A 26,826-nucleotide genomic window follows, 5' to 3' on the forward strand; every position below is an offset into this window, starting at 1 on the left:
TTAGAGATATAAAAGCATGGTCGCTAAGGCTCTCCTCTTCTAGGACTCTCCATGTTGGGTTCTTTTTTAAGACGTTATCGCAGACTAGTGTGACATCTATAAAAGAAGCCCCATTTGGCCTCACACATGTTGGTTTTGCGCCATCGTTCAGAATATTCAGATGGAGGGAACTTACCCATTCTTGTAGTATCACCCCTTTTTTATTTCTTGACTGCCCTCCCCAACATGGGTTTTTTGCATTTAAATCACCCGTTATTATTATTCCTTTATTTTTGTTACTGTTTTTGAGGTCTTGTTCCAGGATATTTAAATGTTTTTCGAAGTCACTGTCTGAGCATTTGTTTGGACTTAGATACATGTTATATACTATGTATTCTATAGTTTCGATACGGATAGCACAATCTAGACTTTGATAACGGGTTATGTTGAATCTTTTGCTGAAATTCAGGATCATGGCACCGCCGTCAAGAGCATTGTAGCAATTGCGTCCTTTACATTTTGAGAGATTTGGCTCACTAAAAACTATTATATCAAAATCCTCTTTTGCAGCGACGCAGGCAGCCATGTCATGAGATCTGATACTCCTTCCGGCATTTACTTGCAGAATCTTGAAATTTATATGTAAGGAGTCTGGCGCGTCCTTTGTAGGGCTTCTCTGAAGAGAGGGCATCTGCCTGAACCGGCCATGTGGCCCCTTTCTTTGCAATGTGGGCAGAATGCATCCTCCTTGCAGCTCTTTGCATTATGTCCGTCTCCTGCGCATTTTCGGCACTTAGCACTTCGGTCCTCTTCTTTACAATCTGCAGCTCTGTGGTTGTATGACCAGCATCGGTAGCATCTTACAACGTCGATTCTTTCTCTTATGCTGCAAATGCATAGGCCAACTCTAATTTTTTTAATTTCGGAAAGACTCCGGGCGTCTGCCGCATTTAGAATGACTGTGGCTGCTTGCCCACCACCTATGGTTGGTCTGAGAGGCCTTACCAGTAATTGGTCTGGAAACTTGATGCCGCTTTTTTGTATCGCTTCTAAGACATCATTTTCCTCAGCAGTTGGATCTAGTCCATTAAGGTGTATAACCCCAGTTTTTCCACCTATTGTCTTCAGGTTTTCAACCCCTACCACCCTTTTAAGGCTCTCTGTCACGTTTCCTTTTTTATTTTTTTCTATTTTAATAATAATGTCTCCTTTTTTGGATTTTTTGACCGCTTGGATGGCGTTCTTTTCATCTTCGCCGAGTTCATTTTTAATTTTCTTAAGTGTGTCTGCATACGACTCGTGGCCTCTGTTTATTATAACTGTATCGTTGTTATTTTTTTTCTTGGTGGGGGCATCTTTGTACATTCTCTTTTCGGGGAGTTTCAGGGTTATTTGGATACCTGCTTCTTGAAAGATAAATGCTAACATTTTTTTCGCTTCCACTGAGTCTCTGACTCCTTGACATAGCTCATAGAAGCTCTCCATTTCTTCATCATTTTTGCCTTTACAGTATAGAGCATTTACTGTTTTTTTTCTTTCCAAGGTACCGATTTTAGTTGTTATTTCGATCATTGTGCCTTTTCCTCCTTTAAGTAAGATCATTTCTCCCTCTTTGAGCTCGGGGTACCTATTTAAAACCTTAACTGACAATTTATCTTCTTTTTTTTCAGTATTTTCTTCTAGAAAATAATAAACAACTTCGGTTTCGGTAGAAAGAACGTCACCATTTATGATATTTACAAATGAGAGGCATTCCTGCTTCCACTTCCGCCCGAGGGTTGATTGGAAAGCCGAAAAGGATTTCTCTTTGATTAGATTTATGTCTAATGCTTTATTTTTCTCCGTAAGGCAGTTTTGACATACATTATCTGTACGTTTGGTGTCGAGCAATGTTTTTAAGTTCTTCATGTCGTCATTCATCTTGTTTATTATTTCCTCTTGTGCAACTTTGAATCCCTCGAATCGATCTTGCAGAGTGGCCAATTTGTATGAGTCCACCTCTACTTGGTTGAGGACTTGAGCATACAACTCCGATATCTCCGTGGACAATATTTTAACCTCCTTGTGGACATTTTTATTTTCGCTGATGAAATTAGCCAGGTCATTTATTTTATTTTTCAGCCGGAGTGGTTCCGCAGTAGCTGAGGTTATCTCCGAAGTGTTGGGGCTTGAAGTTTTCTTCCGCTTTTTTGTTCTTTTAGATGTAGATAGTTGTGGCTTGTCTATTTCCGAAGCATCAGTCTCATCTGTAAGGGACTGAATAGCCTGGGTAATTGGAGAGCCCGGTGGAGTTCTGCTGATTGAGCATCTTCTAGCAAAGGGGTTGGACTGTCTCTCGCTTTCGTCAATTTGTGTTATTTTGTTATTATCATTCATTTTTGTTCCCACGAGTAATGAGGAAATATAATGGTCACTGCATACAGAGCCTCATGTATACAGAAGGCTATAATATAAGGGGGTGTCGCCTGGTTTCCCCAGAGGGCCGTTTACGACACCGGGTGGATTGAACTGTCCCCGGTGCCACGCAGTCATCAGCACGGCGCCGTACACTTTGACTTAGGACAGTTGGCATTTTTCTGTAGGGGTCGCCTTCCCTTAGCTGGATTGGTCCCGTTTTTTGGCGCCGGAGATTCGCCATTTGCCCTCTCACTATCTGCTATGATACTTGTAAAAGTGATCACATTGCCCGGGGTTCGCGAGCGGGGACGCTTGTGAGTAGGACTTGTTGGTTTTGCTGTCTCAGCAAGGGCTACCGTGACATTTCTTGGGGGTATATATTCCAGCAGTATACACTCCATCACGACCATACCAACCATTTGAACCCCAACCTAACCTAACCTAACCTAACCTAACCTAACCTAACCTAACCTAACCTAACCTAACCTAACCCAATTTAAATGGAATTCTGTTGAGTAAATACAGTGACTCTAATACAACGCTGGTTCAAATAACAACTGACGCCGGACCCATGGTAATCGGATCCATGTACGTGGAACCAACCTCGGATGTTGCTCCCGCACTAGACAAACTCAGGCTCCTGGGAGATGTTCCCATTCTCATAGGAGGTGATCTTAACGCCAAAAATGTGTGGTGGGGAAGCGCAAAAACGGACCGAAAGGGCGAAAAAGTTGCAGATTTCTTGTCTGAACTTAATTTGCACACCTTGAATGAAGGTAATCGGCCCACTTTCGAGGCCTTTCGCGGTCACCTCCACCTCAAGAGCGTTATTGACATAACATTCTGCTCTTCAAGTCTGATAGACACCGTCGACAGATGGAGAGTGGAGTCTAACAATAACCATCTTAGTGATCACAATCCTATATACTTCGAAATTTCAGCCAGAATATGGAACCCTACGGAAACCAAAACGGCCATTTATAACAACAAAAAGGCCAACTGGGAGAAATTTTCGAAAGAAGTTCGACGTAAATTAAAGGAACGTAAAATATCACAGATTTCTTTCTCCGAAGTAAGTAACTCGCTGGATTTGGAGAAGAAAATCATTTTGTTGGTGGAAATTTTAGATGAATTGTGCAAAGCAAGTATACCGATTCCTGATTAGGAAACCCTTTAAAAGGCAACCCTGTCCTTGGTGGAACGCTGAGCTCTATAAACTAAAAAAAGAAGCTAGGAAATGTAAGCACAGGCTTCAGAACTCAGGTACTCTCCGTAGAGAGACTAAGACACTTCCTGGGTATCTCGAAGCCAAACAAGCCTACAAAATCGCCATTGAGAAAGCAAAAACGGAATCCTGGAAAAATTACTGCGGCTCTCAGAACAGAGAAACCGCCTGGTCTGCAATTCACAGAGTGCTGGTCAACCGAAAAAAGACCACTGCATTAGTGACGCTAAAGGATGGCAGCGAATACTTAGCTTCGGCTGAGGAAAGCGCTCGCCGCCAATAGGAGAGGTTTTTTCCGGACGACAATACACAGAAAGAGACTCGTGAGCAAATTGACATCAGGCAGATGGCGAAAATCATACCCTACCCAAAAAGCGATCCAATATTTACGGTAGAGGAGATTGAGGATATAATATCAAATATTAATCCGGAAAAGGCGCCTGGTGAAGACCATTTCACCGCGGACATCTGCCTTCAGTTCTTCAACGTAGACAGGTCGCTGGTACTGGATATGTATAATGCATGTCTCAGAGTGAGCCACTTTCCAGCTCAATGGAAAAAAGCTAGGGTCATTGTCATACCCAAACCGGGAAAGGATGACCTTCAAGACATTAAGTCCCACAGATCGATTGGACTCATCTCGGTATTTGGTAAAGTACTCGAAAAGTTGATGATCAATCGGATCAACTGGCATTTTCATCGCAAAGGTAAGTTAAGTCAGAAACAATATGTATTTACACCCCAGAAATCAACAGAAGACGCTCTCAACGCATCAGTCAAGATAATCAGGACTGCACTGCAGGACAAGAAAATGATAGAAGCGATCTCGCTTGACATAAGAGGGGCCTTTGATAACGCTTGGTGGCCTTTTGATGTGCCAACTGAGCAGTAAGAAGTGCCCTCGAAACTTGTTCTTGCTAGTGAAGAGCTATCATAAACAAAGGAAAGTTGTATTATCACACTTCGATGCCACTCTCGAAAAGGTTACGACCAAAAGATGCGTTCAAGGATCCTCCTGCGGACCGAGTTTCTGGAATTACATCTTAGATGCTGTACTCCAGAAAAACTTAGGTACGGGAGTCGAACTGAAGGCATTCGTGGACGATCTTTTCTTGACAGCCGTGGCAGACAATATAACAGAACTTGAGAGGATGACAGACAATGCACTGAAGATTATCACATCATGGGGCTCTAAAACTAAACTCATATTCGCCGAAGATAAAACCAACGCAATGTTTATAACCAGAAGAAAGGACCGCCGCCAGCCAGTCATTCATATGAACGGAGTTAAGTTGAACTATGTGGACCAGTTTAAGGTTTGGGGTCTTACCATATATCGCAACCTAAATTGGTCCAAACACGTTGACGCTGTTTGTAAAAAAGCCGCAGGTATTACAAACAAACCCGTGAGAGCCGCCAAACCCACATGGGGTGCGTCGCCGGAGGTTATGCAGCAAATATACGTAGGTGCTGTAGAGCCTCTGATTACGTACGCTTCAAGCGTGTGGGTGGACGCAGTCAACAGGAAAGTCAACCGGAAGAAATTGAACTCCATCCAACGACAAATAGCCATCAGGTCATGCAAGGGATACAGAACAATCTCCTTGGTATCAGTACAGGTTTTGAGTGGATTCATGCCACTCGATCTGAGGATCAGGGAGCTTGCAGAAGCATATGAGGTGAAGAGGAGCCTCACCTTGCGAGACTTGCCACGGGACAGATTTTACCAGGGAGTGGGAGACTATTTCTCACTTCCTCATCCGGCGGAGCGCTATCCGATAGATCACGGCTACGATGATCAGGTTCTGCCTGGGACGGCGCGGGAAGAGCTGAGGATCTACACGGACGGCAATCTCTTGGACGGCAAAGTGGGTGCAGCTTTTGTACCTTACGATGGCATCAGAGAGCTGCCGTCGAGAAAGTTGAAACTCGGCAATTTTTGCTCCGTGTTTCAGGCGGAACTCTTTGCGATCAAAGAAGCCCTGGTCTATGTTTTGAAGAAGCCACCAAACAGATGGAAGAAAATAACGATCCTGACAGATTGCAAATCTGGAGTCCATGCAATAACTGACCGAAATTCGGTCAACCCTATTGTAATGGACATAAGAACAGATATCCAGAATCTACGATGTAGACACCAGGACGTGTACATCGGATGGATACGAGGACACTGCGGAATCCTTGGCAACGAAAAGGCTGACGAAAAGGCTCAGGAGGCTACGCTTAAGAAAACAGCCCCCGATTTCGCCGATTTTCCGCTCAGTTTTGCCAAAAGGAAAATAAGAAGCAGGACCCTTCAACTCTGGAACGATCGCTATTTGAGTGAGACAACCGGAAGTGTAACTAAAATGTTTTTTCCTACAATTTTTCATGCCTATGATTTCAGAAAAATGCAAAATGCTGGCTACGAGCTCACCCAGATGCTTACGGGTCATGGTGGCTTCATGAGCTACCTGCATCGCTTCAAGCTCTCAGAGATCGACAGCTGCCCATGCGACGATGAAACTCCTCAAGATGTCCCTCACCTGTTGATGCATTGCCCCTTTTTCAGCTTTCAAAGACAACAGCTGGAGGCGCGATGCAGAAGCTTGAGTGAAGATCTATGCGACATCCCATCGGTGATAGGTAATAAAGAACTCACACGAGAGGTAGTATTAAACATGATCAATATAGTGCAGACTATTGGTAAAATAAACCAAAGTAGGGAAGAAAATGCCAAACACTCCTCTAGTGGAACGGAAGGCCTGTTGACTACTGCCAACAGGCCGGCTTCTCCTGAAGAGTTTTAAGTTTCCTCTCCACGTGAGCAAATGCTAAGAAGTTTCTGATTAGCCCACATTAATATATCCCTCCTGATCCCAATAGTTTAGATAAATTTTAAGTTATTTGATTGCAGAAAAATCCACTTTTTGAAATATAAACCTTGTATATTATAAGCAAGGTAAATAATAAAGCAACTCCCATATAAAAAAAATATACAAAAAAAACCTAACCCAACCTATAAGCAAGGGATATCAAGTGACACAACAAAGAAAAAAAAAAAAAAAAAAAAAACCTAACCCAACCTAACCCAACCTTTTTATTGTGAATAAATTTACAATATATATCATTCAAAATGATAGCGGATAGTGAAAGTGATATAGAAATAATAGTACCTCACCGAGAAACTTGGAGACTTAGCAGCTCAACCTATTCCGAAAGTAAATTAGACAATAGCGATCACTTTCTAAGTGATAGTGATGATAGTTTATATGACTATTATGAAGAGCTCAAAATCGAAGAAGCTTTTTCTGAAGTATTCTTGGATCAATATCAAGCTGATATGCCTCATTTACCACAATTACGTTTTGTTTGTAGAATAGTTTGTAGAATAGAGTTTGTATGATAATAATTACGTTTTGTTTGTAGAGTAATAATTACTACCTAATGAACAGCTAAAACATTTTCATTTCCCATTTCTGTGGGTACCCATTACAATAAATTAACAAATATTTTTTTAAAAATATTCAAACGTCCTAATTGACAATCATTAGGTTCCATTGTGAATTAATTTTATGTTTTATGGCTCTTTACTTATTTGTTTATGTTCTTATTTATGGGGTTTTTTAAGGGGTGATATAGGGACCTCACTAGATAAGAGTTATTATATTAAAGTTAAAGTATTCAATTAGTTATTCATTATGGAAGTACATCAATATTTTCGTAATCACTAGATCGGGTTTAATAGCGGGGAAAACACAAAATACAATTCTTTTTTTCAAATAACATATAAGTGATTGAAAAATCTGAATATTAACATTGATTTATTTTTTATTTCACTGTTTTTGAAAAAAAAACAGGGAACGTTTGATTTTAGGTAAACTAATTGACGTAATGGTTTTGAGTGTCAATCCTGGAATAACTAAAAGGATTAAGGACTTACGATTTCCTCCCTTTGGCACTGGTCCAGAAAAACACCGTTATCGTTTGCACTGGTCACTTTGAACGTTTTCTTGTATGTTGGTGATTCGAAATCACTGTCACGCTCGCGGTACGGTTTTCGTTGTTGTGTTTTATTGTTGTGTTGTCACGCGTTGCTTTCTTGACTCGCCGTCAGAGAGGAGTAGGTTCATTGGGATTCAAAACAAGGACCACCGAAATCAAAGGAAAGAATGGCTTGACACTCGAATAAAAGATAATGAATCCGAAACACAGCCATTAAAGGGACATAAAAAAAATGATCTCTAATGCCTACATATTTGCAGGCATTAGAGTCTAAAATTTATTAAAATTTCATAAGGGCGTTCCTCATATATATTTTATAAAAGATTTTTGGACAGCAAGTAATGTATGTTGTTAAATGGTGTAATAAGTTTTATAAAAAAAAATATTTGAAAAATTGAAACGTAGCAGGTTTCTAAAAAAAAATATTGAAGTGGAAAATTTCAAAAAAAAGGTGAATAGACGATTTTTTTTTTGATAAATAAAGAATACAAAAACACGTGACGCGTTGCTGATAGTTTTAAATGTGTATCTAATTCAGTTACTTTTTCAAAGAAAAATGGATTTGATTTTGAATTTGCCTATTAGCATTTGTTATTACAAAAGAAATTTAAATATTTCGATGTATTAACGCAAGCACAATTTTAAATTAATTAAAATTCTTGAGCCGCGACGTGCTGCCACCGGTGGCAATTGTGAGAAACTCTGGAAATAATGTTTGAACAAGACAATACGCTGTTTCATGCTTGTATGTAATTGTAAAATAGTGTTTAAATACCTTTAAAAAGTATATTAGTGTCCCAGGGATCAGAGGTCCGAGCATCGCACCACGATCTACCACAACTTGACACTCATTTTCTAATAAATAAATCGTTTGGGTAAATCATAAAAACACAAATATTTATTAAAAAAAATTACAAAAGACTTTTTTTCACTCAGAATAACGCTTTAAAAACCACACGGTTTTAATAAATTTAATATCCTGGCAGCCTCCGTGATGAAGTGGTTAAGACGCTTGACTAATGCATGGAAGGTTCCGGGTCCGATTCCTGGTGAGAACACAAAAATTGAATGTGATTAAAGCTACCTTTTCTGCCGTCGGTTGTTATTTTTCATTTTTTTTTAAATTCACAACAAACCAAATACTCACGTGGTGAATTCTAACACAAAATAGTCAGGCTTGAGAAAAAACACATTTAGAATTTTCGTATTCCCAAAAACCACATTTAAATCTGTCTTACTTAGATATTATTTTTTAAGCAACATTAAAACATTAAAATAACAGCTTTTACTACTGTTATCTAGCGGTCGATCTGTGAAACGTTAAAATATATAAACTTAGCTTTTTGTTAATTTTTTTTTATTAATTGAAAATAACTGTTTTTGCAAAATTAGTTTTATACAAATATTTAATCTGCCATTTATTAAACCAAAAAAAAACATAAAAATACACCTGTGAGGCTCCGATCGCTAGGCGTTTCACAAATACAATATTTTTGTCGTCCTCGTTGACTGGAAGCGTAGGTAGTGTCTATTGTAATCCGGCTACGCCGATGGTCAGGTGAGGTGGATGGTTTGAGGTGAGGGGGGGGTCTGCGGCTGAGTTAGCTAAATATGCGGTTTTGTTTGGAAAGCTATATAATATTATCTCCATAGAATATCTGTTTTAAACAAAAACTACATTAATGAATCTAATTTTATACTTCATTTTTAGATGTTGTTACAAAAACCAAAGTATTCATCTATTTCCGAAACAAAGGCGGCTGTTTTTCAAGTGACCAATCAGGACTCTCCAACTGCAATTGCGGCCACCTTATATTTCATACAAACGCCACACATGGCATGGTCGACTGAAACGTGCATTGGCTAGTGGTGTTTTAAGTTAATCCAACTATCCGATTGAGGTAATCAATACTAATTATAAAAATATAAAGTTTTCCAGACATTTTGCCGCATGAATCAGCAAGAAAACGTGCAAAACAACCCAAGATATCTGCCATAAAGATATGTATTTTTTTTTATGTTGCTAGCAATTTGCAATTAGTGCCATTTGTGAAAATGTCAAAAAAATGGTACATTTTCAATTTTTGTTACCAAACGACAAATTGTGTTAATTTTTGCATTTAGGATATTTTTTCCAAACGGTAAATAAATTTTATTTGTCTACTTAGTAATTTTATCATGTTTTTGAGATGAAATATTTTGGCGCTTAGTAATTTTTTCGTCATAAAAAAAATGTTTTAGTAAACTAATGTCGCTTGGTCATTTTTTCCTTTCCATCTTCAAATATTAAGTTATATTTAAGCTGTTTATGTTACCTATTTAGATTTTATTTCAAAGTGCCATTCTTGTTTTCGTCCATTGACTGCAACATTTATTTATAAAACTATCATGTGATGTAAACATATCAAAACCGGCCGCGTCCAACTTTTTGCGAAATCAAACCAGAAGTGTCTAAAACTTTGAAACAAAAACGGCAGTGTCCATAGATTAGAACAGTTTTTTTACAGAAACTGTGTCATTTGGATGTATCTTAAGTTTCAATTATGAATTATAAACCTCTTTAATCCAACAATATTCCATTTTGTCTTCAGGTCGTTACACGAAGAACTAAACAAATGTGTTTTTTTTTTATGATTGCCAAAATTAAAGAAAATGGACACTTCCGCCTTTGTTTCTATATGCCTCAATTGAACTTTCCACTATTTTTACTGCACGTATAATATTTTTCTACGATGAAGAAGGGGAAGCCCAATCAGAAATACCATACTGTAATCTACTTTGTGTTAACAAGTACATATCAATATAAGCTTCTAACTTAAAATAAATAGTAAAAATAAATGAAAATCTTAAATAATTCAAAGCGAAGTAATCCTAAAACGGTGAACGGGCCGGGCCTGCCGCACCGCGCGCCAGCTGAAACCTAAACGTTCAGCTGACTGAAAACACTGTAATAACTGGAGGAAAGCCGAATTTCAGGACCAACACTCGCGAGTCGGCCGGCTGCGCGCGCCGCCCGGCTCTGACGTCACGCTCCCCTGCCCCGCGACGCCAGTCGCCCAGCGGCGGCGCTCAGTTCGGCACGGACCCTCCCGCGGGCCGCCAGTGCCGCCCGGTGGAGTTCCTCGCGCCGCCGCCGGTTCCCTCGCAGGGCTGCAGCTCGGGGCTCGGCCCCCCCGCGCGCACACCTAGGCACACGTAGGCTGCCTCCCCTGAACGAGTGAAATTTAAATCTCCGATGTTATTTCATATTTTTATTGGAACAAGTTTGTCAACTTTCGTATTACAATAAAATACCATTTCGGGTTCGACAAAAAACTCTCGGAACACTTAATATCAAAACACGTTATACTATTATGTTTGTACTGACCTACGCGTCGTACAGTTTGAGTCGCGGGCGGGTATCTTGACAAACGTAAAACACCGCACACTTTTCCGAGTTTTACTTTGTTTTAAGTTTTTTTGTTGTTTTTTATTTTTTATTTTACACGAATTCCGTGTTCTTTTTTTAGAGATTCACATCTATATTTAAAGTGTTGACGAGAAGCTAAATATTTCGCCACAAAGTGTCGAGTCGTCAGTTGTAATTCGGAGACTATGGTAGTTTGGAGAGTGTCCCCCCGGCTCCGCGCCCCTCGGCGCAGGCGGTGAGTGCAGCGGAGAGTATGGGCGGCGGGGGCTAGGGGCGGGGGGCATGGACGCGGACGGCGGGGAGTGGTGGAACTGCTCGTGGGCCCTCGGGGGCGGGGGCCTGAACTCCAGCAACTCCACGGGCCCCCCGGAGCCCGAGGGCGCCGCCCGCCTGCTGCGCGCCGTGCTCAAGGCCGTGCTGCTCGGCCTCCTCATCCTGTCCACTGTCGTGGGTGAGTTGACGACTGACCGAACGTGACTTTACTCGTCACTTATTTTATTATAAGAAAACAAAATAATTGACAAAGGGATATCATTCGTGTTATGAAGTAGCTCGGTTTCGCGGCTCCGGTATATTATTACAATATTATATCAGGCTGGTTTCGATACTCGTATGACAATTATCTGTATTGCGAACAAATCAGTATAGTTTGATTTACTACAAAGTCAACGTTGAATTTTCATTTATACGTATTTTTTATTTTACATTGTAAAGCGTAAAACTGATATTCTCGGTTAATATGAAGTGCTTTAGTATCATTTCAGAATAGAATGGAAGAAAGCATCGTCATCATTATTTCCCTATGCGCACAAATTTATAATGTAGACATATAAATGAGTATGGCATAATAATTTTAATATTTAAGTTTATGGACGGGCTATGTATAGCGTGTGAGCTCGCCAATATATGACAGTAAAGTTTTTATTGTCTTTGAATTTCCTAGAGTTTTAACCATCGAAAAAAAAGAAGATTGCAAATAAAATCAACAGACAATGGAAATTTGATGTGTATTATTTTAATAGATTGTTTATAACAGAAAAATACATAGAGAAATGTGCATTTTTATTTTTTGTAATAAAAACAGTCTAGTAAATTCGAATAAATAAAAATACGCTTTATATTAACAATATTAATTAAAATGCAAAAATAACATTGAATACTTGAAAAAAAAATATTACTGAGTGTTACAAACATAATTTAAAAAACGGATAGCGATTAAAAGTAAAAACTATCTTTAGTTTAATTCTTATAGCGATAAATACATAAACATTATAAAACAGGAGTTATACAAATACAAAAATAATATTGTAACTAGGCGGCTACCTACACGGTTAAATTTCGAAACACCACGCAATTTCTTATCTCGACTACGCTATGTAAAATGAAAAAAAATATTTAAATTAATAATTTCATCACGTCATGAAGTCGCCCCTGGGTAGCGCCTGCTAACGTCAATCAACAAAAACATCCTCGTTTTAATTACAATATTTCGGCTACGCCATAAATCTCTTTTTTTAAATAATTTCTCACGTCACAAAGTCGCCCCTGGGTAGCGCCTGCTAACGTCAATCAACAAAAACATCCTCGTTTTTATAACAGTATTTCGGCTACGCCATGAATTTCTTATAAAAAATGTCAAAACGTCACAAAGCCACTCTCTGAGTGTCGCTACTGACATCATTTACAAAAACATAATTATTTGTGCTTTTTTCAGGTACGCAACATTTTTTTTAAATACACCTACCTAACCGATAAAATACTATTAGTAATTAAACCAAGGTGTGCTTTAAAGTTCCGTATGTCCAAATAATATTATTTATTATTAGAATATTATTGACATGTAGTTCAAGCATTGCTGCATTCACGTTGCTTTACTTCTGAGAGCTCAACTGCTATGTTTTTCTATGGTTATGTTAATGTCATCTGTCATGTATTGGCGAGCTCACAGGCTATACTTACGCCTTATGGACAATGTAAAATTAATGACTTATTTGAGGATTTTTAAGGACATAATACTCGTACGTACGCATAAAAAATTATTATGAAAGAAAGCAAAAAGACCCATTGGTATAAAGACTCGGTAGGAATGGAAGCGCGAGAGACGTGTTTTAATTTATTGACTTACTAAAGAAAAATATATATAAATAAATATCCACTCAAATTCCCATTTCGGGATTTTAACCCGGGGGTCCTGGGTTCTGGTTGTATACACATACATATTTTATAGATAGAACGGGGGGGTTCGAGTTCGATTTCTGGTACAATCACATTAGTTCATTATGATTTTTCTTAGGACTGGCTGTTCCATGGTGTAATTCACCACTGTCATTAGATATCAACCTGTTGTGGTCCGAACATAAATATTCTCTCTCTCGGGGTTTCTCGAGATTCACCTGATTAAATATTTTTTGGTGTCATTTTCAACAATTTTTTTCGTACATTTTCGAGGAATTTTGCCGTATAATTAAATGCTCTAATTTTTACAGCGCTTAAGAAAACCTTTTTCGAATCCAATTTCTCGTGGGACTGAAGTTCCTCATTGTGAAAGAAACCAAGTTGTGGTTTGTGGTTTGTGGTACAGCAGTCTTATATTACATTTTATATTCATGAAAGGTAATACAATGAAATAATACAATGCGCATTTTGCGAAGTTCAGTGGTATTTTAAAATTATTCTTTTTATTTGTTAATAGACCATCAAACTAAGAAAATTTAAAAATAGAAGAATTTCTATGTAACGTGTGTAGTAATGTGATTTTTTTAATTTTCAAAATTCACATTAACTAAAATGGCGGCCAATATAGTGGAACCCTCATAACGAATAATTCGCATAGCGAGCAAAACAGCTTTTGAAAAAAAAATCCTTAATAAGTTACATTTCGCATTATGAATGACGCAGAAAGAGGAGAGAAGTTCTATCTGCACATCACTCATTTGTGAGCCGGATCTTCCGCGCCAGTGCGTCAAACTTGTGTTCAGATATTATTTATATTTTTTTTCTGCAAAGTTTAATAATTCTTGCAAAAATATCCCTGAAGTCACAATAAGACAGCCATAAGAGAATAAAAGTAACAGTTGAAATAAAACTCAAAATCATTGAAAAGCAAAAACGTGGCTATGCGTCCTATATAACGAATATATTATGCCTGAACAAGGAAGTTAGATTAGAATAATAGGTACTTGGTTTGTTTCGTTCGGTGCTTTGAAAGTGAATTTATTGTAAAATAAATAATATTACAAACTGACATTTTAATCCCTAATATCAGCGTATCAAACAAAGATTCGTTAAAAATATTAAAATATACATTTGTCTGTCTATTTATCTGTCTATCTATCTTTCTTCTATCTATCTATCTATCTATCTATCTACATATATATAAATGAATCGCCGTGTTGTGTCTCGCAAAAACTCGAAAATTGCACGTGCGTTTTTTTGCAAAATTTTCTAATTCACGTACTTAAAGTTTGCAAATAATAACATCTTCAATATATTGAATAGAAAAAAATTAAGAAGCATATACGGTATGTGTTTTCATCGATTTTCCAAAGTTGCATTCGACTGAAATGCGTATTCCAGAAAAATTAGAGAATGTTATTTTTTTGTTAATTAAAAAAGTTTGTATTTTAACGTTTACAAACCTAAATTATTTTCAATGGAGACTGAATTGATTAATTTTCTACTAATTTTTTCATTTCTACATGTTAACATATTTTTAATGGATTTTTAATAATGTTTAAATAATTTTAACCGACATTCGAGACATTTTTGAAAAACGAATTCTTACACTGAATGCACCACACAATTCTTACGATGTAAGTAGCGTAGAGTTTGACATTTGCAAAAAGAATTCTTTATTTGAAAAATTATTATTTCATGTTTTGGAATTCAACCATAAACAACTACCTAGGTTCCTACCTGTGTAATTAAATCCAATATTTAAATATTACATATGTTTAGTTTTGGAATTCAATCATAAACAAGTACTTAGGTACCTACATATCAATGACAAGTATTTTTCCTTTTATACGGACACTTTTTGCACGTTATCACGATACAGTCATTTTCCTTTTATAATTATTTTATTTATTTATTTATTTAAGGTGACGTCAAAACCTGGCTGGTGGTTTAAGAATGACCAAATACGCGTCGGTCATGAGTTGAGTGTCATAATTTTAGAACGCTGAGGGGAAAAGTGGTCTGACTTTTATTCATCAACACGTATTCCTGTATTTTCTCCATGGATTATTGCACTAGTGTAGTGATTTTTGCGCGATTTTAATTTAAGCACGACAAGGCCCTTAACCAAATAAACGAAAAACGATTGCTAAACCAGCAGGCAAGCAAGTGTTCGGGAGTATTAATGATTTTTACTTTTGGAATTCAATCATAAACCAGTATCTAGGTACATACTTATCAATGAAAAGTCTTTTTTCTTCTATACGGACAGTTTTTGCACGCTTTCACGACACAATCAGGCATTTTATTGTATATATACTTTGGTATCGAATTAAATGTCAAAATCACGTCAAAACACGGCTGGCGATTAAATAATGACTAAATTTGCTTTTAACAAGAGTTATAACATAATTTTAGAAGGCTCAAGGTAAAATGCGATCTGACTTTTCTTCATTAACACGTAATATATCATAAAATCTGGCTGGCGGTTAAAGAATAAGCGTTGAACATGAGTTGAGTGGCATAATTATAGAGGTTCAGATATATCGTGGTCAGACTGTTTTTCATTAGCACGTTTTCCCGTATTTTCTCCCTGGATTATGGCACTAGAGCAGGGATTTTTGCACAATTTCGATTTAAGCACAACGAGGCCTCTTAGCCAAACACATAAGGAGATACAAAGAAAAATTTACCCATATTGTGAATTTATAAATAGCTCAAAAAAAATTATAATAAATAACGTGTGTCCTTATTTACGAAATAACGTTTGCTGAACCCTCTTATGGCAGGCAAGCCAACGTTCGAAAGTAAAAATATTTTTTAGTTTTGGAATTCGGCCATAAACAAGTACCTAGGTACCTTATTATCAATGAAAAGTATTTTTCCTTTTATATGGACAGTTTTTGCACGCTTTTGGGACACAATCAGTCATTTTTTTGGTATTCGAATTAAATGTCAAGATAACATCAAAATCTGGCGGTTAAAAAATGACTAAAATGCGTCGGTCATGAATTGAGTTTCATAATTTTAGAAGGCTTACTGTAAAAAGTGGTCTGACTTTTATTCATTAATATTCGTATTCCCGTATTTTCTCCATGGATTATGGCACTAGAGAAGTGATCTTTGCACGATTTTGATTTGAACACAATCAAGCCTCTTAACCAATCATATGTGGAGATAAACGAAAAATAACCCCTTATTACGAATATAATATAATATAATAAGCTCCAAAAAAATCCAAAACAAATAACGTTCGTAATTAATTACGAAAAAATGTTTGTTCAACCAGCTAATAGCATGCAAGCCAATGTTCGGGCAGGACAACATCTGTCGGGTCCGCTAGTGAGTTATAAAATGTATTTATGCAGACGATGACAGTTCATCTATAGATTATTCTTCAGTACCTATTTAAACTTAAAAAATAATTTAAATATAGTTACGATACAAACGGTACCAGTGAATTAATAGTGCATAGTATCAAGAGTAAATATATTTAAATTTGCACGGATTGTAATTAATGGATTTCGACAAAAACGTAAAGGGGAAAGAATTTCTCAAAACAAAATCATCAAAAACGTACGATCAGTAAGTTCTTCTTCCGCAAGAAACTTAAGAAGATAGAAAATATTTATTTTTAAAATAAAATTGCCGTTTTTATTACTACGTCATCTTCTTATCCTAAAACGTCCCGAATAGACGACCCAAGCAAAATGTGGCAACCCTAATCAGACCTGGAAATCAAATCATTTATAGAGTTCGGTGGAGATTCATCTTTTTTGCATCTTCCATATCTTACTCGAGCCGTGGAACGCACAGTCAGTGTAATTACTGAGGTTTTAACTTTAAAAGAAAAAAAATAAATCTCGGAAAATAATTTCAAAAATTTATAGGCGAATACTTCAACCACTACACAGCGAAGCGGACTTATCTGCACTCGATTTTTATCGGGTCTAAACTTCTCAGTCTAAAGTTTGCGGGAGCTTTTAAAGTAAAGGGAATGTTCCACACGTTCAATAGCATAACCTGTTGAGAATAAGGAAGAAGGTATAAAGAAAAACATATTGTAAAAATAATTCAATCGAGAAAGGTCTTACTGCGTCTACCGGCGCACCGGTTAGGGGTGCACTTGGCGCCCTTCCCCGCACCCGCGCTCCGCCGCCTACCTCACCGCAGACACCGCGCGCGGACCGGCCAGAAGCGCTACCTGCCACTTGCCAGTTTGTTAGACGACGTTACTTGGCCATTGTTCGGCGCGTAAGATGCGATAGTAGGTACCTACTGAAAATTAATAAGAAGGGGAAGAGTAATTACCGTCTCGCGGGGATGGGTGGGGTTATATGTAAGCCGTTTTGCTCCCCGGGTACACTCTCGGTTTAGGGGTAGATTGTTCGGCGTGTGTTCCAGACGCCCCCCCCTCCCACCACCCTCCGACCCCAAGGCGCGGCGGGGAGCGTCGCTCGATAGCGCCGCCCGCCGTCCGCCACCCCTTCTCGTCTCTCACACAACTCCGGTCGCATGGAATGTGTACTAGCTACTAGCTACCGTGCAACTAGTCTCGAGTTCAATTATTCTCGCATAGGAAAAATTAAAATGTATACTAATACGTGTTATAATTTTATGTTTAACGTTTCTCTACCTCTCTAATGGAACCGGATGCTCGCGTTTAGGGATGGGGTTCGTTTTAAAATTACACACTTTTTTATATTCGCATTAAAAGATTTACAAAAATATTTCATTACAGAAATCAATTTAAATACAGCTTGGAAATTAGGATGGAGTAGGTTTCATATGATTACCCCCGAACGGGCTGGGTGTGAAATATAGTTTCATTATCCAACTTTAGTTTAAAATTCAAAAGTATGTTATAAACATTGAGTTAAGTCGCTTAGGTGTGGACATGCTTTAAACAAAGAGTGAAAAGAAAGATAATATTCATTTAAAGCATTGTTTTATACCCGTTATTATATTCAACGCTTTGTTCTAACCAAAATATATTTAAACGTCACAAACTTTCGTGATTGTATATTACTATTTTATTTTAAACTGTGCTTCTGTTTAAAAAATGCTTTTATTTCTGAAGATCAAATGCCAACATTTAAATATTTATTATAAAACAATTTCGATATATTTTTTTTGTTTTTTTTCTGATTTCAAAACACAAAAATGTACAAAACATAATTGTATTCCCATGAGTTCGCAAACTCATTCTGGGATAGATACAATTAAAGATTATCAGATAAAAATACGTTTAGTTGGACATAATTAAAACAAAAATGGACAAATCTCGAAGACCTTTTTAATATAGTGCTACTTATCTACGTTCATTTGAAATTGCAAATGACACTTTTTTTCCTGTATCATGTAAAATGACTTAAGTATCAAAAGTAATATACAAGTTTATCTGACATCCTAATCAAAATAAAATAATAATACATAATCAGAAATTTTAAGCGGGAAATATGCGTCTGATAATAACAAACAAAATTAACAAGAAGCGGAGAGATCCCTCGGTACCTACTACACTACGCACACAGATGCGCACCTACTATCTCCCAGGGAACACCAAATGTGAACCAAATGTACTAGGAAAGGGACAATAGACCCTGTATGTTGTATGCTGTATACTGTATGTCTAAAGCGGAGACCCTTCGAGTTCGAGTATCGGTCACCGCTTCCGTCATCTGGTTAACCTTAATAATTGTAAAGTCAGTAATTATCACTCCTGCATCTACCTTCCGAACCTAATGGTGCACGGAGCACGACGCAGCTACACTAACCGAAGCATATCTTCGACGGCAATCTGTCACCGCGTAATTCAAATTGGACCACTTTAGATAAGAGAGATAGAAACGTTTATTTTTTAGTGTTTTAAGTAAATTAAGGTTTTTTTTTACATTTCTATAAATCATACTTTGAATTACCTAAATGTTACGAAAAATAAAAAAAGGATTAAACACACACAAAATGGTTTTAAAATCTCTCTTCCGAAGTGGTCGAATTCGAATTGCGCGGTGATGATTGCCATTTTTATTACATGAAGGGAAAATGATTATTTTTACTCTTCCGAGTGCCAATCCGGGGACTAAGAAGATTTATTATTCTCGCTATGAAGTTTTCGTATGTAAAACGCATTTCTAATAAATAAATCAGTATAATATACACTTCATAATTTTAAAAAGAGAAACATCTTTCACCGATTACACGTGAATTCCAATAAAATACACTATGATCAACAAATATTTTTTCAATTAGAAAACAGTAACAGGAAAACAGTGTGTAAACAGAGTAGTCTTATGTTAATAAATTTGATATTAAAATTAGTAAAAAAATGTTAAATTAAAATATAAAGTATATTGAAAAATTCAGAGACCTATTATTTAATAAACAATAATTAAAAACTCGATGAAACGAAAACAAAAATCAATGGCAAAACAACAATAAAAAATACTAAATACACTTATGGTAAATCTATATTTATAAAAGACAATGTTCGCATGTGTGTCCTCGTTAGACTGTATAAATACTGGACCGATTTACGTACGCTTTTCAGTGAAATGTTGATCTTTGCCATGAACATATTTAAAGCTCTTAAAACCTTCGTGGGCGTACCCGTCTCTCAATCAGGACACTCATTACACTAACGTGCAAATCCCACTAAACTCGTTCACCTTCACCATCGAATAAATATTTATTTATACTTTTGTACATCCACTTTGATGGTGAAGGTGTGCAATGGCAATAATGTTTAGTGAGCATAAAATAAAGCCAATACTTAATTATAATTTATTATATAAATAAAAGGCGAGTGATACTTTAATCCAGAAATTTGGAATATCCAGTGACCGGTTTCATCGCTTTCGCGACATCTTCGAAACTGGTATATTTATTGAGAAGTTCAATGTATTTATACAAAACAGAGAATTCAAAATTATATGAAAGTAAATTAAATAAAGTTATTTTTATCTGAAGGATCATTATAATTTTTTTTCAGGTTAACTAATGAGTTGATATAATGTTATTTTAATACGTTTGAGTATTTTATTTTTAGTGTCCCATCCTTCGTGAGTGTGGTTTTCGTCAATTATGATTTCTGAAAAACAAAGGGTAAAAAGTCATTAGTAAAAACATATTACAATGGGTATAGTAATGGAGAATGCACGTGTGTTATCTGTTCATTATATAATTCTACGTCGCACAAACGAGTATTTTCAAGCGAAAAGCGGGCGAAAGTAAAAATTATTAAAATCGGTAATTACGAAAAATAGGATTTGATCACGAAGTCAACTTGTAACATCATGGCATGAAATCGTCGTTTGTAACCTCCTCTCTTTCCACCTCTTCATGCTACGTTGGTTGTAGCCCGAGCGTTGTTGTGATCGTACGTACCCTCAGTTTTTGTTATTAATTAAGAGCGTTACGCAACATGTTGTATTTCGTTTAGATTTTGTTAAAGATCATTTTTTATAATGAAAAAAGAAACTAATGGTATGAATTTTCTAAAAACATAAATATATATACAGTTATATTATATATTTTTGATAATAAAAAACAGAAAAAAAGTCAGTAATATTTTTGTTTTTTTTTTCAAAAACTGGTGAATATGTTTATTTGCTGGGCTGTGCTGTGCAACCAAACCCTTACCAGAGATAAATATAGTTCTTACTTGTACTGGATTAGTAAAAAAACCTTCCGCATATTTCCGCTTTTTCGAAAAAAAACACAAAGTAAAAAGGTCTATCAAATAAATAAAAAAAGTTGTGGCATTATTATTTTTCTTTTGTTGACAAAGAAGAAAAAAAGAATAAAAAACATTAAAAAAGTGACAAGAAAACACATGTTTGACATTGTGCAAGAGTGAACATCAAAAAATATTGACAAAAAAAAGAAGTATTAAGAAAATAAACTTGTAAAAATAAAAAATTTCGAAGTGAAAATCTTTTCATTCTGAGACGAACATTACAAAATTTTAAATACGATTTTTAAAAAAGGTGAGCAGCTGAAACCTACAAGAAAGATCGTTTCTTTAAAAAAATGAGCAATGGCTTTCAAAATCTATTTCATTGCCTACCAATAAATTATTTAAAGTCGGCCGACCCACAAAATATTTCTCAAATTTAAGCTAAAGCAGAAAGTGACGAAAAACGAAAAATTTGAGGGAAAATGTTTCTACTGATGAGTTGAGTTATGCAATTATTATGAGTCAACGATCTGCCGGGCACAGTGAGGTTTCAAAATTGTTCAAAGACATCATAGCAACTTCAACACGGGCATCCAAGTATAAAAAAATAATTTACTCTTCAAACAAAAAAGTTGCACATAAACTCACCCATCTGAAGCTTTCGGAATATTTGTAGAAGCTGATTTAACCAGAAAACAATGAAAAATTATTCAAGAAACAAATAAAAAAGTATAACCATGTTATTTCATATTAAAAAAATAATAAACTCTTTCCCATCCTAAAGAAAAAGCAATTTGCATTACTGAAAATTCTATTGAAATAAATTTGCAAGACCTACTTGATCACACATCTTCAAGGTTATGTAAATATTTAGATGAAGTTTTTGAGGCACTCCCTGTCAAAGAACTAAAAAAACTTGAATTGCTTACAAAACGGGGTTGTGACGGATCCAAAAAACAACAGTTTAAACAAAAATTCCAGAATAATACGGATAGTGACGCTAATATTTTTTAAAGTTCACCAGTCCCTATAAGGCTCCAAACAACTATTAATGGCAAAAAAACAGTAGTTTGGTAGAACCCGTGCTCTTCTTCGGCAAAATTCTGTAGAGCAATAAGAATTAGATTCATCAACGAATTTGCCAATAGGCCGGCTATCGGAAGAAGCAGCTGAGGCCAGAAATAAGCATTTCCGATTGTCTGTACGAAACAAAACATTTGCCTGTGCAAAACATTTCATGAAAGTTTTCGAGAGTACAATGCAATCGAGACATTCTTAATAGATTATTACTAACTTCGGATCCACTGCTAAGTTATTCAAGACCTACACCTAGAAAAAAAGTAAACCTTTTTCGAAGGAAACGATAAATTTACTCTTACCCAAATCAGCAGATGAAGATAGTGGAGAAGAAAATTCTGAAACTGAAAATTTAACAGATTCTGATTTTTCTGATTAATTTTCAGTTAAATAACATTTTTTTTTATTTATTTGGATATCTTATGTACTTATATAAGTTATTATAATTGATTGTGCTTTTGAAATAAATACCAAAATAAAACATCAAAATTAGGATTTTATGTTTAATGAAATTATGGAACCCAAAAATATAATTTAATCTTTCAAGTATGTTATATAAGCGTTAAATTAAGAGAATGAGCACAAAACTATTTTTTTTATTTATTTATAGATCATGTTTTCCCATAAAACCTCAAAAAATAATTTCGCGCACTTTTTGACTAGTAATACTCCTCTGTGCGTCGGGTTTATTTTTTATCAATTAATTTCGAGAATTTCTAGAATTTCTAGTTTGTCAAGTTTATGGCCTTTAGGTGCAATATGAATTATTTTTTAAATCAAAGGAATGTTTATTTTATATTAAATGGTTGGCAAAATTTATTGAAAATAAACAGCTGTGTCCGTTCTCTTATTACTGAATTCCTCATAAAGTCAAACCACCTAAGATTCTTCTGAGACACCTATTCTCAAAACTCAGATTTTTTTCGCGTTGTGAAAGTGAATATAGATGGGAGCGCAAGTTTGTTGCATATACATTATTATAAGGCAAATAAATACAGCAAATATGTAAAAAAAATTACCTGTCCAAGGCGATCTTATGAATACCTATATATCTTCAGCTGGTTTGCTCCAAGAGGGGCGATGAAACGAATTGATTTCTTTTTTTAAGGCAACAAGACAACCACCGCCGAGCGATTGTCCAGTTTGGACATAGTCACGATCGCGACGGAAAACTACATAATCTCCATTATCAAATAATTATCAAAATAATTGTAGTTAAATGAATGCAAATTTATACTGTCCACACCCATTTGTACCTTATTTTTTATTTCATTGGAAAGCCAAAAGACATTTCTAATTTTTTAAGATACAATTATACTATAAATACACATCATGAAGTCCAATAATTAGAGGCTTCCACATAAAATTATTATTTTAAATGCTGTCACATCAAAGTTATACGTAGCATTTAAAAACTAATTATATACTTGTAATATTACTAAAAATGTAATACATATTATCAAAAATATAACTACTTTTGAATATTGGTCTCACAGTTGGACCTAATAATGTATAATACAACTAAAGTTGACCATACAGTGTACATTTATTATGTGTCTACATACAGAACTGCATATAACCCGCATAATATAGGCTGCGGATTCGAGGCGCAAAATCATAACCTGTTGTTTTTTTTTTAAATTTCATTTTTAAAGGAAGTTAAAGATATGTTATTAATATAAATACAATTTAATTTATGATTAAACATGTTGCAGGTTCTATTTACAAATGAACTTTGAAAGAACCTGCAATAGGTGTAATCATCAGCGTATCTTGTATAATATGTCTCCTTCTTGTGGCACATTTCCTGATTCTTGTAAAACTTCATATATCGGGCAAAAGCCTGGTGACAAGTATGATGTCAAAAATTATAGACCTATATCAATTTTATCTATTGTTCCGAAAATATTAGAATCTATTATAACAAATTGATTGATCAACAACATGAATTTCGCGCTGCCAATCTGCTTTCTTATACTATTTGCTATCACTTGTGCTCTTGAAGACAGTCTTCACGCTGATGTCTGCTGTGTGCTCTAAAAATAATAATAAAATTATATTATACTATAAAATACATTTTTTACTGCCTTAGAACGGGGAAGTTAGGCAGTTTAGATGACTCACCAGCAAAAAAATATAACATATTTTTAAAAATTTTCTACTCTATTAATTAATCTATTGCATAAATAATTCAATGTAAATTGCTGTAATAAATATTAAAAAAAGAAATTGGCTTAGGCCGAATATATAATAAATAAAGAATAATTAAACAATAAAATCTACGTTAATATTTTTTTGTTAAACGCGTACTAAATTGAACATAATTAAATTATCATTAATAGAAAAAAAAACATTTTTCCATCAACCACAAGCAAAAAATATGTGCACGCGATCGAATGCCTTTTTAAAGTCTGTGTCGACTTCAGCCACCTGTAGCTCAATCACAAAAAACTACCGACGTGCTAATAAGCGACGTGATAACAATTTCTCACCGTGGTTGTTTATCTTATTCGCGATCACAATGCAACATCCGTGAACACCTAATTTTAAATGTCAAAATATATTTGCTTCGCGATGTATAATCCCGCTGCGCGATGAATTTCGAATTTGAATTTCGTAAATATGGAAAATATTCAAAAACTGCTATATTTATTTATTTATTATTTATCATGCTATTTACTGCATTTAGCCAGCGGTTGGCAAGCCAAATGTCAAGAAAAGCAGTCGCCATAGTAATTGTAATTTAATTTTCCCTTTTTTGTATTAGATACTTCTTACTATTTTGCAAATGCAATATATTGTATTATTTTTTATGGTAAACGCTGATTTTTTGCCCGTGAACTGTATTTATTTACGAGGAAAACCAAAAACAAACCGACACGAGCGTTGATTTATGACTGCGATAAATTAAACATTTTCATTATTCAACAATGTTTGATTATGTCCAAATGCTTGCAGACTGGCTGGATTTCCTCCCTAGGGAGTTGTTCATATTTAAATTTATTTCAACAGAGAGGGAAAAAGTTTTCGAGAAGAAATTTGGAAGTCTAGGCATTTACAGGGCTTATGACCTGTCATTGGCTGGTTTAAGTGGCCACTTTACACACTGTGTAACATTCACCATTCTGCCCATGTTTGAACATCCACATTTCCTCAACTCTTCCATCTGTTGATTTTTGTGAAGTGAAAGAGCTGAAACCTTTATCACGTGGGTGAGATTCATCCGGCTGAACCAAATCACCTACTAGGCAACGCCTGGAAACAATTTTCCAATTTTTATACTTCTTCTTTTACCAGGTAGTAATTCAACAATGTTTGATTATGTCCAAATGCTTGCAGACTGGCTGGATTTCCTCCCTAGGGAGTTGTTCATATTTAAATTTCCCTCTCTGTTGAAATAAATTTAAATATGAACAACTCCCTAGGGAGGAAATCCAGCCAGTCTGCAAGCATTTGGACATAATCAAACATTGTTGAATTACTACCTGGTAAAAGAAGAAGTATAAAAATTGGAAAATTGTTTCCAGGCGTTGCCTAGTAGGTGATTTGGTTCAGCCGGATGAATCTCACCCACGTGATAAAGGTTTCAGCTCTTTCACTTCACAAAAATCAACAGATGGAAGAGTTGAGGAAATGTGGATGTTCAAACATGGGCAGAATGGTGAATGTTACACAGTGTGTAAAGTGGCCACTTAAACCAGCCAATGACAGGTCATAAGCCCTGTAAATGCCTAGACTTCCAAATTTCTTCTCGAAAACTTTTTCCCTCTCTGTTGAAATAAATTTAAATATGAACAACTCCCTAGGGAGGAAATCCAGCCAGTCTGCAAGCATTTGGACATAATCAAACATTGTTGAATTACTACCTGGTAAAAGAAGAAGTATAAAAATTGGAAAATTGTTTCCAGGCGTTGCCTAGTAGGTGATTTGGTTCAGCCGGATGAATCTCACCCACGTGATAAAGGTTTCAGCTCTTTCACTTCACAAAAATCAACAGATGGAAGAGTTGAGGAAATGTGGATGTTCAAACATGGGCAGAATGGTGAATGTTACACAGTGTGTAAAGTGGCCACTTAAACCAGCCAATGACAGGTCATAAGCCCTGTAAATGCCTAGACTTCCAAATTTCTTCTCGAAAACTTTTTCCCTCTCTGTTGAAATAAATTTAAATATTTTCATTATTGTTCATTGTGATCGCTTAAATGCTTAGCATGTTTTTAAGTACGTCGATAGTTATTTGTGATTGAGCTACTGTTTATGATAATACTACGGGAAAAAAATGAAGTTCGTAAACCCGATAAGTTAAGCTATGGTTTCCTAGGACAGCGGTACCGTCACGGAGCGGCCGTCACGGGGCGGCGGATGACGTCATTAAAACGTTGACTATGTAAATCAATGGCGCTGGTTTCCTAGAGAGCGTTGACCGTGGACGTAACGTCGAAGCAACTGTGCCGCCATTTGCAGGACGGCCGTCACAGCGGCGCGAACTGTATTCCAACGGTAAAACGGTGACCGTTCAGCTGTCAAAATGAGTGCAAACGTGGTGCGGAATGTTGAACATGACGAAATATTGATTAAGTTTGTAAAAATCATGACGATTTATGTAATGGAAGGGTAAAGACTATAAAAAGTCGAGTTAAAACAAAGTTCGTGAAGAAATATCGGGACAACGCTTGAAATATCAGGTATGTACTAAAATGTAAATAACAATAGAATTATTTAAAAATAACAGAGCAAATGTTTATAAGCTACAAGAAAAAATCTAAGCATCTATTATAATATTATTTTTCTAATTCAAAACATTTATTATAACATTGTTAATACGTAATAGATTCCAAGGGATCCTAACCTATTTATTGTGTCTGCAGATAATTGGTTGAATTCCATATTCAAATTTCGTTA

At 35.9% G+C, this 26,826-nt stretch overlaps 2 protein-coding genes across 3 annotated transcripts in view; one reads left to right on the forward strand and one right to left on the reverse strand.

The window, feature by feature from the left end:
* Positions 1 to 473: 473 nt before the first annotated feature.
* Positions 474 to 6,675, reverse strand: LOC148274359 (uncharacterized). The gene is made up of 2 exons (XM_088237226.1): positions 6,657 to 6,675; positions 474 to 2,842 (listed from the first exon to the last, which is right to left on the reverse strand). The coding sequence occupies exon 2, from the start codon at positions 2,353 to 2,355 to the stop codon at positions 616 to 618; it is 1,740 nt and encodes a 579-aa protein (XP_088093352.1). The 5' UTR covers positions 2,356 to 2,842; positions 6,657 to 6,675; the 3' UTR covers positions 474 to 615.
* Positions 6,676 to 10,666: 3,991 nt separating this feature from the next.
* LOC148274360 (5-hydroxytryptamine receptor-like) overlaps positions 10,667 to 26,826 on the forward strand; it is a 37,627-nt gene continuing 21,467 nt past the window's right edge. Inside the window, exons 1-2 of one of the 2 annotated variants that reach the window (XM_088237227.1) lie at positions 10,667 to 10,997; positions 11,095 to 11,445. In XM_088237227.1, coding sequence (XP_088093353.1) covers positions 11,277 to 11,445 — 169 coding nt within the window. In that variant the 5' untranslated portion in view covers positions 10,667 to 10,997; positions 11,095 to 11,276. The remainder of the gene's footprint in view (positions 10,998 to 11,094; positions 11,446 to 26,826) is intronic. The other variant, XM_088237228.1, reaches the window with a different exon arrangement.

The sequence above is a fragment of the Micrasema longulum genome, unplaced genomic scaffold (genome assembly GCF_059751315.1).
Source record: "Micrasema longulum isolate JH-2025_06_02 unplaced genomic scaffold, ASM5975131v1 h1tg001671l, whole genome shotgun sequence".
In the NCBI taxonomy this organism is placed as follows: Eukaryota; Metazoa; Arthropoda; class Insecta; order Trichoptera; family Brachycentridae; genus Micrasema; species Micrasema longulum.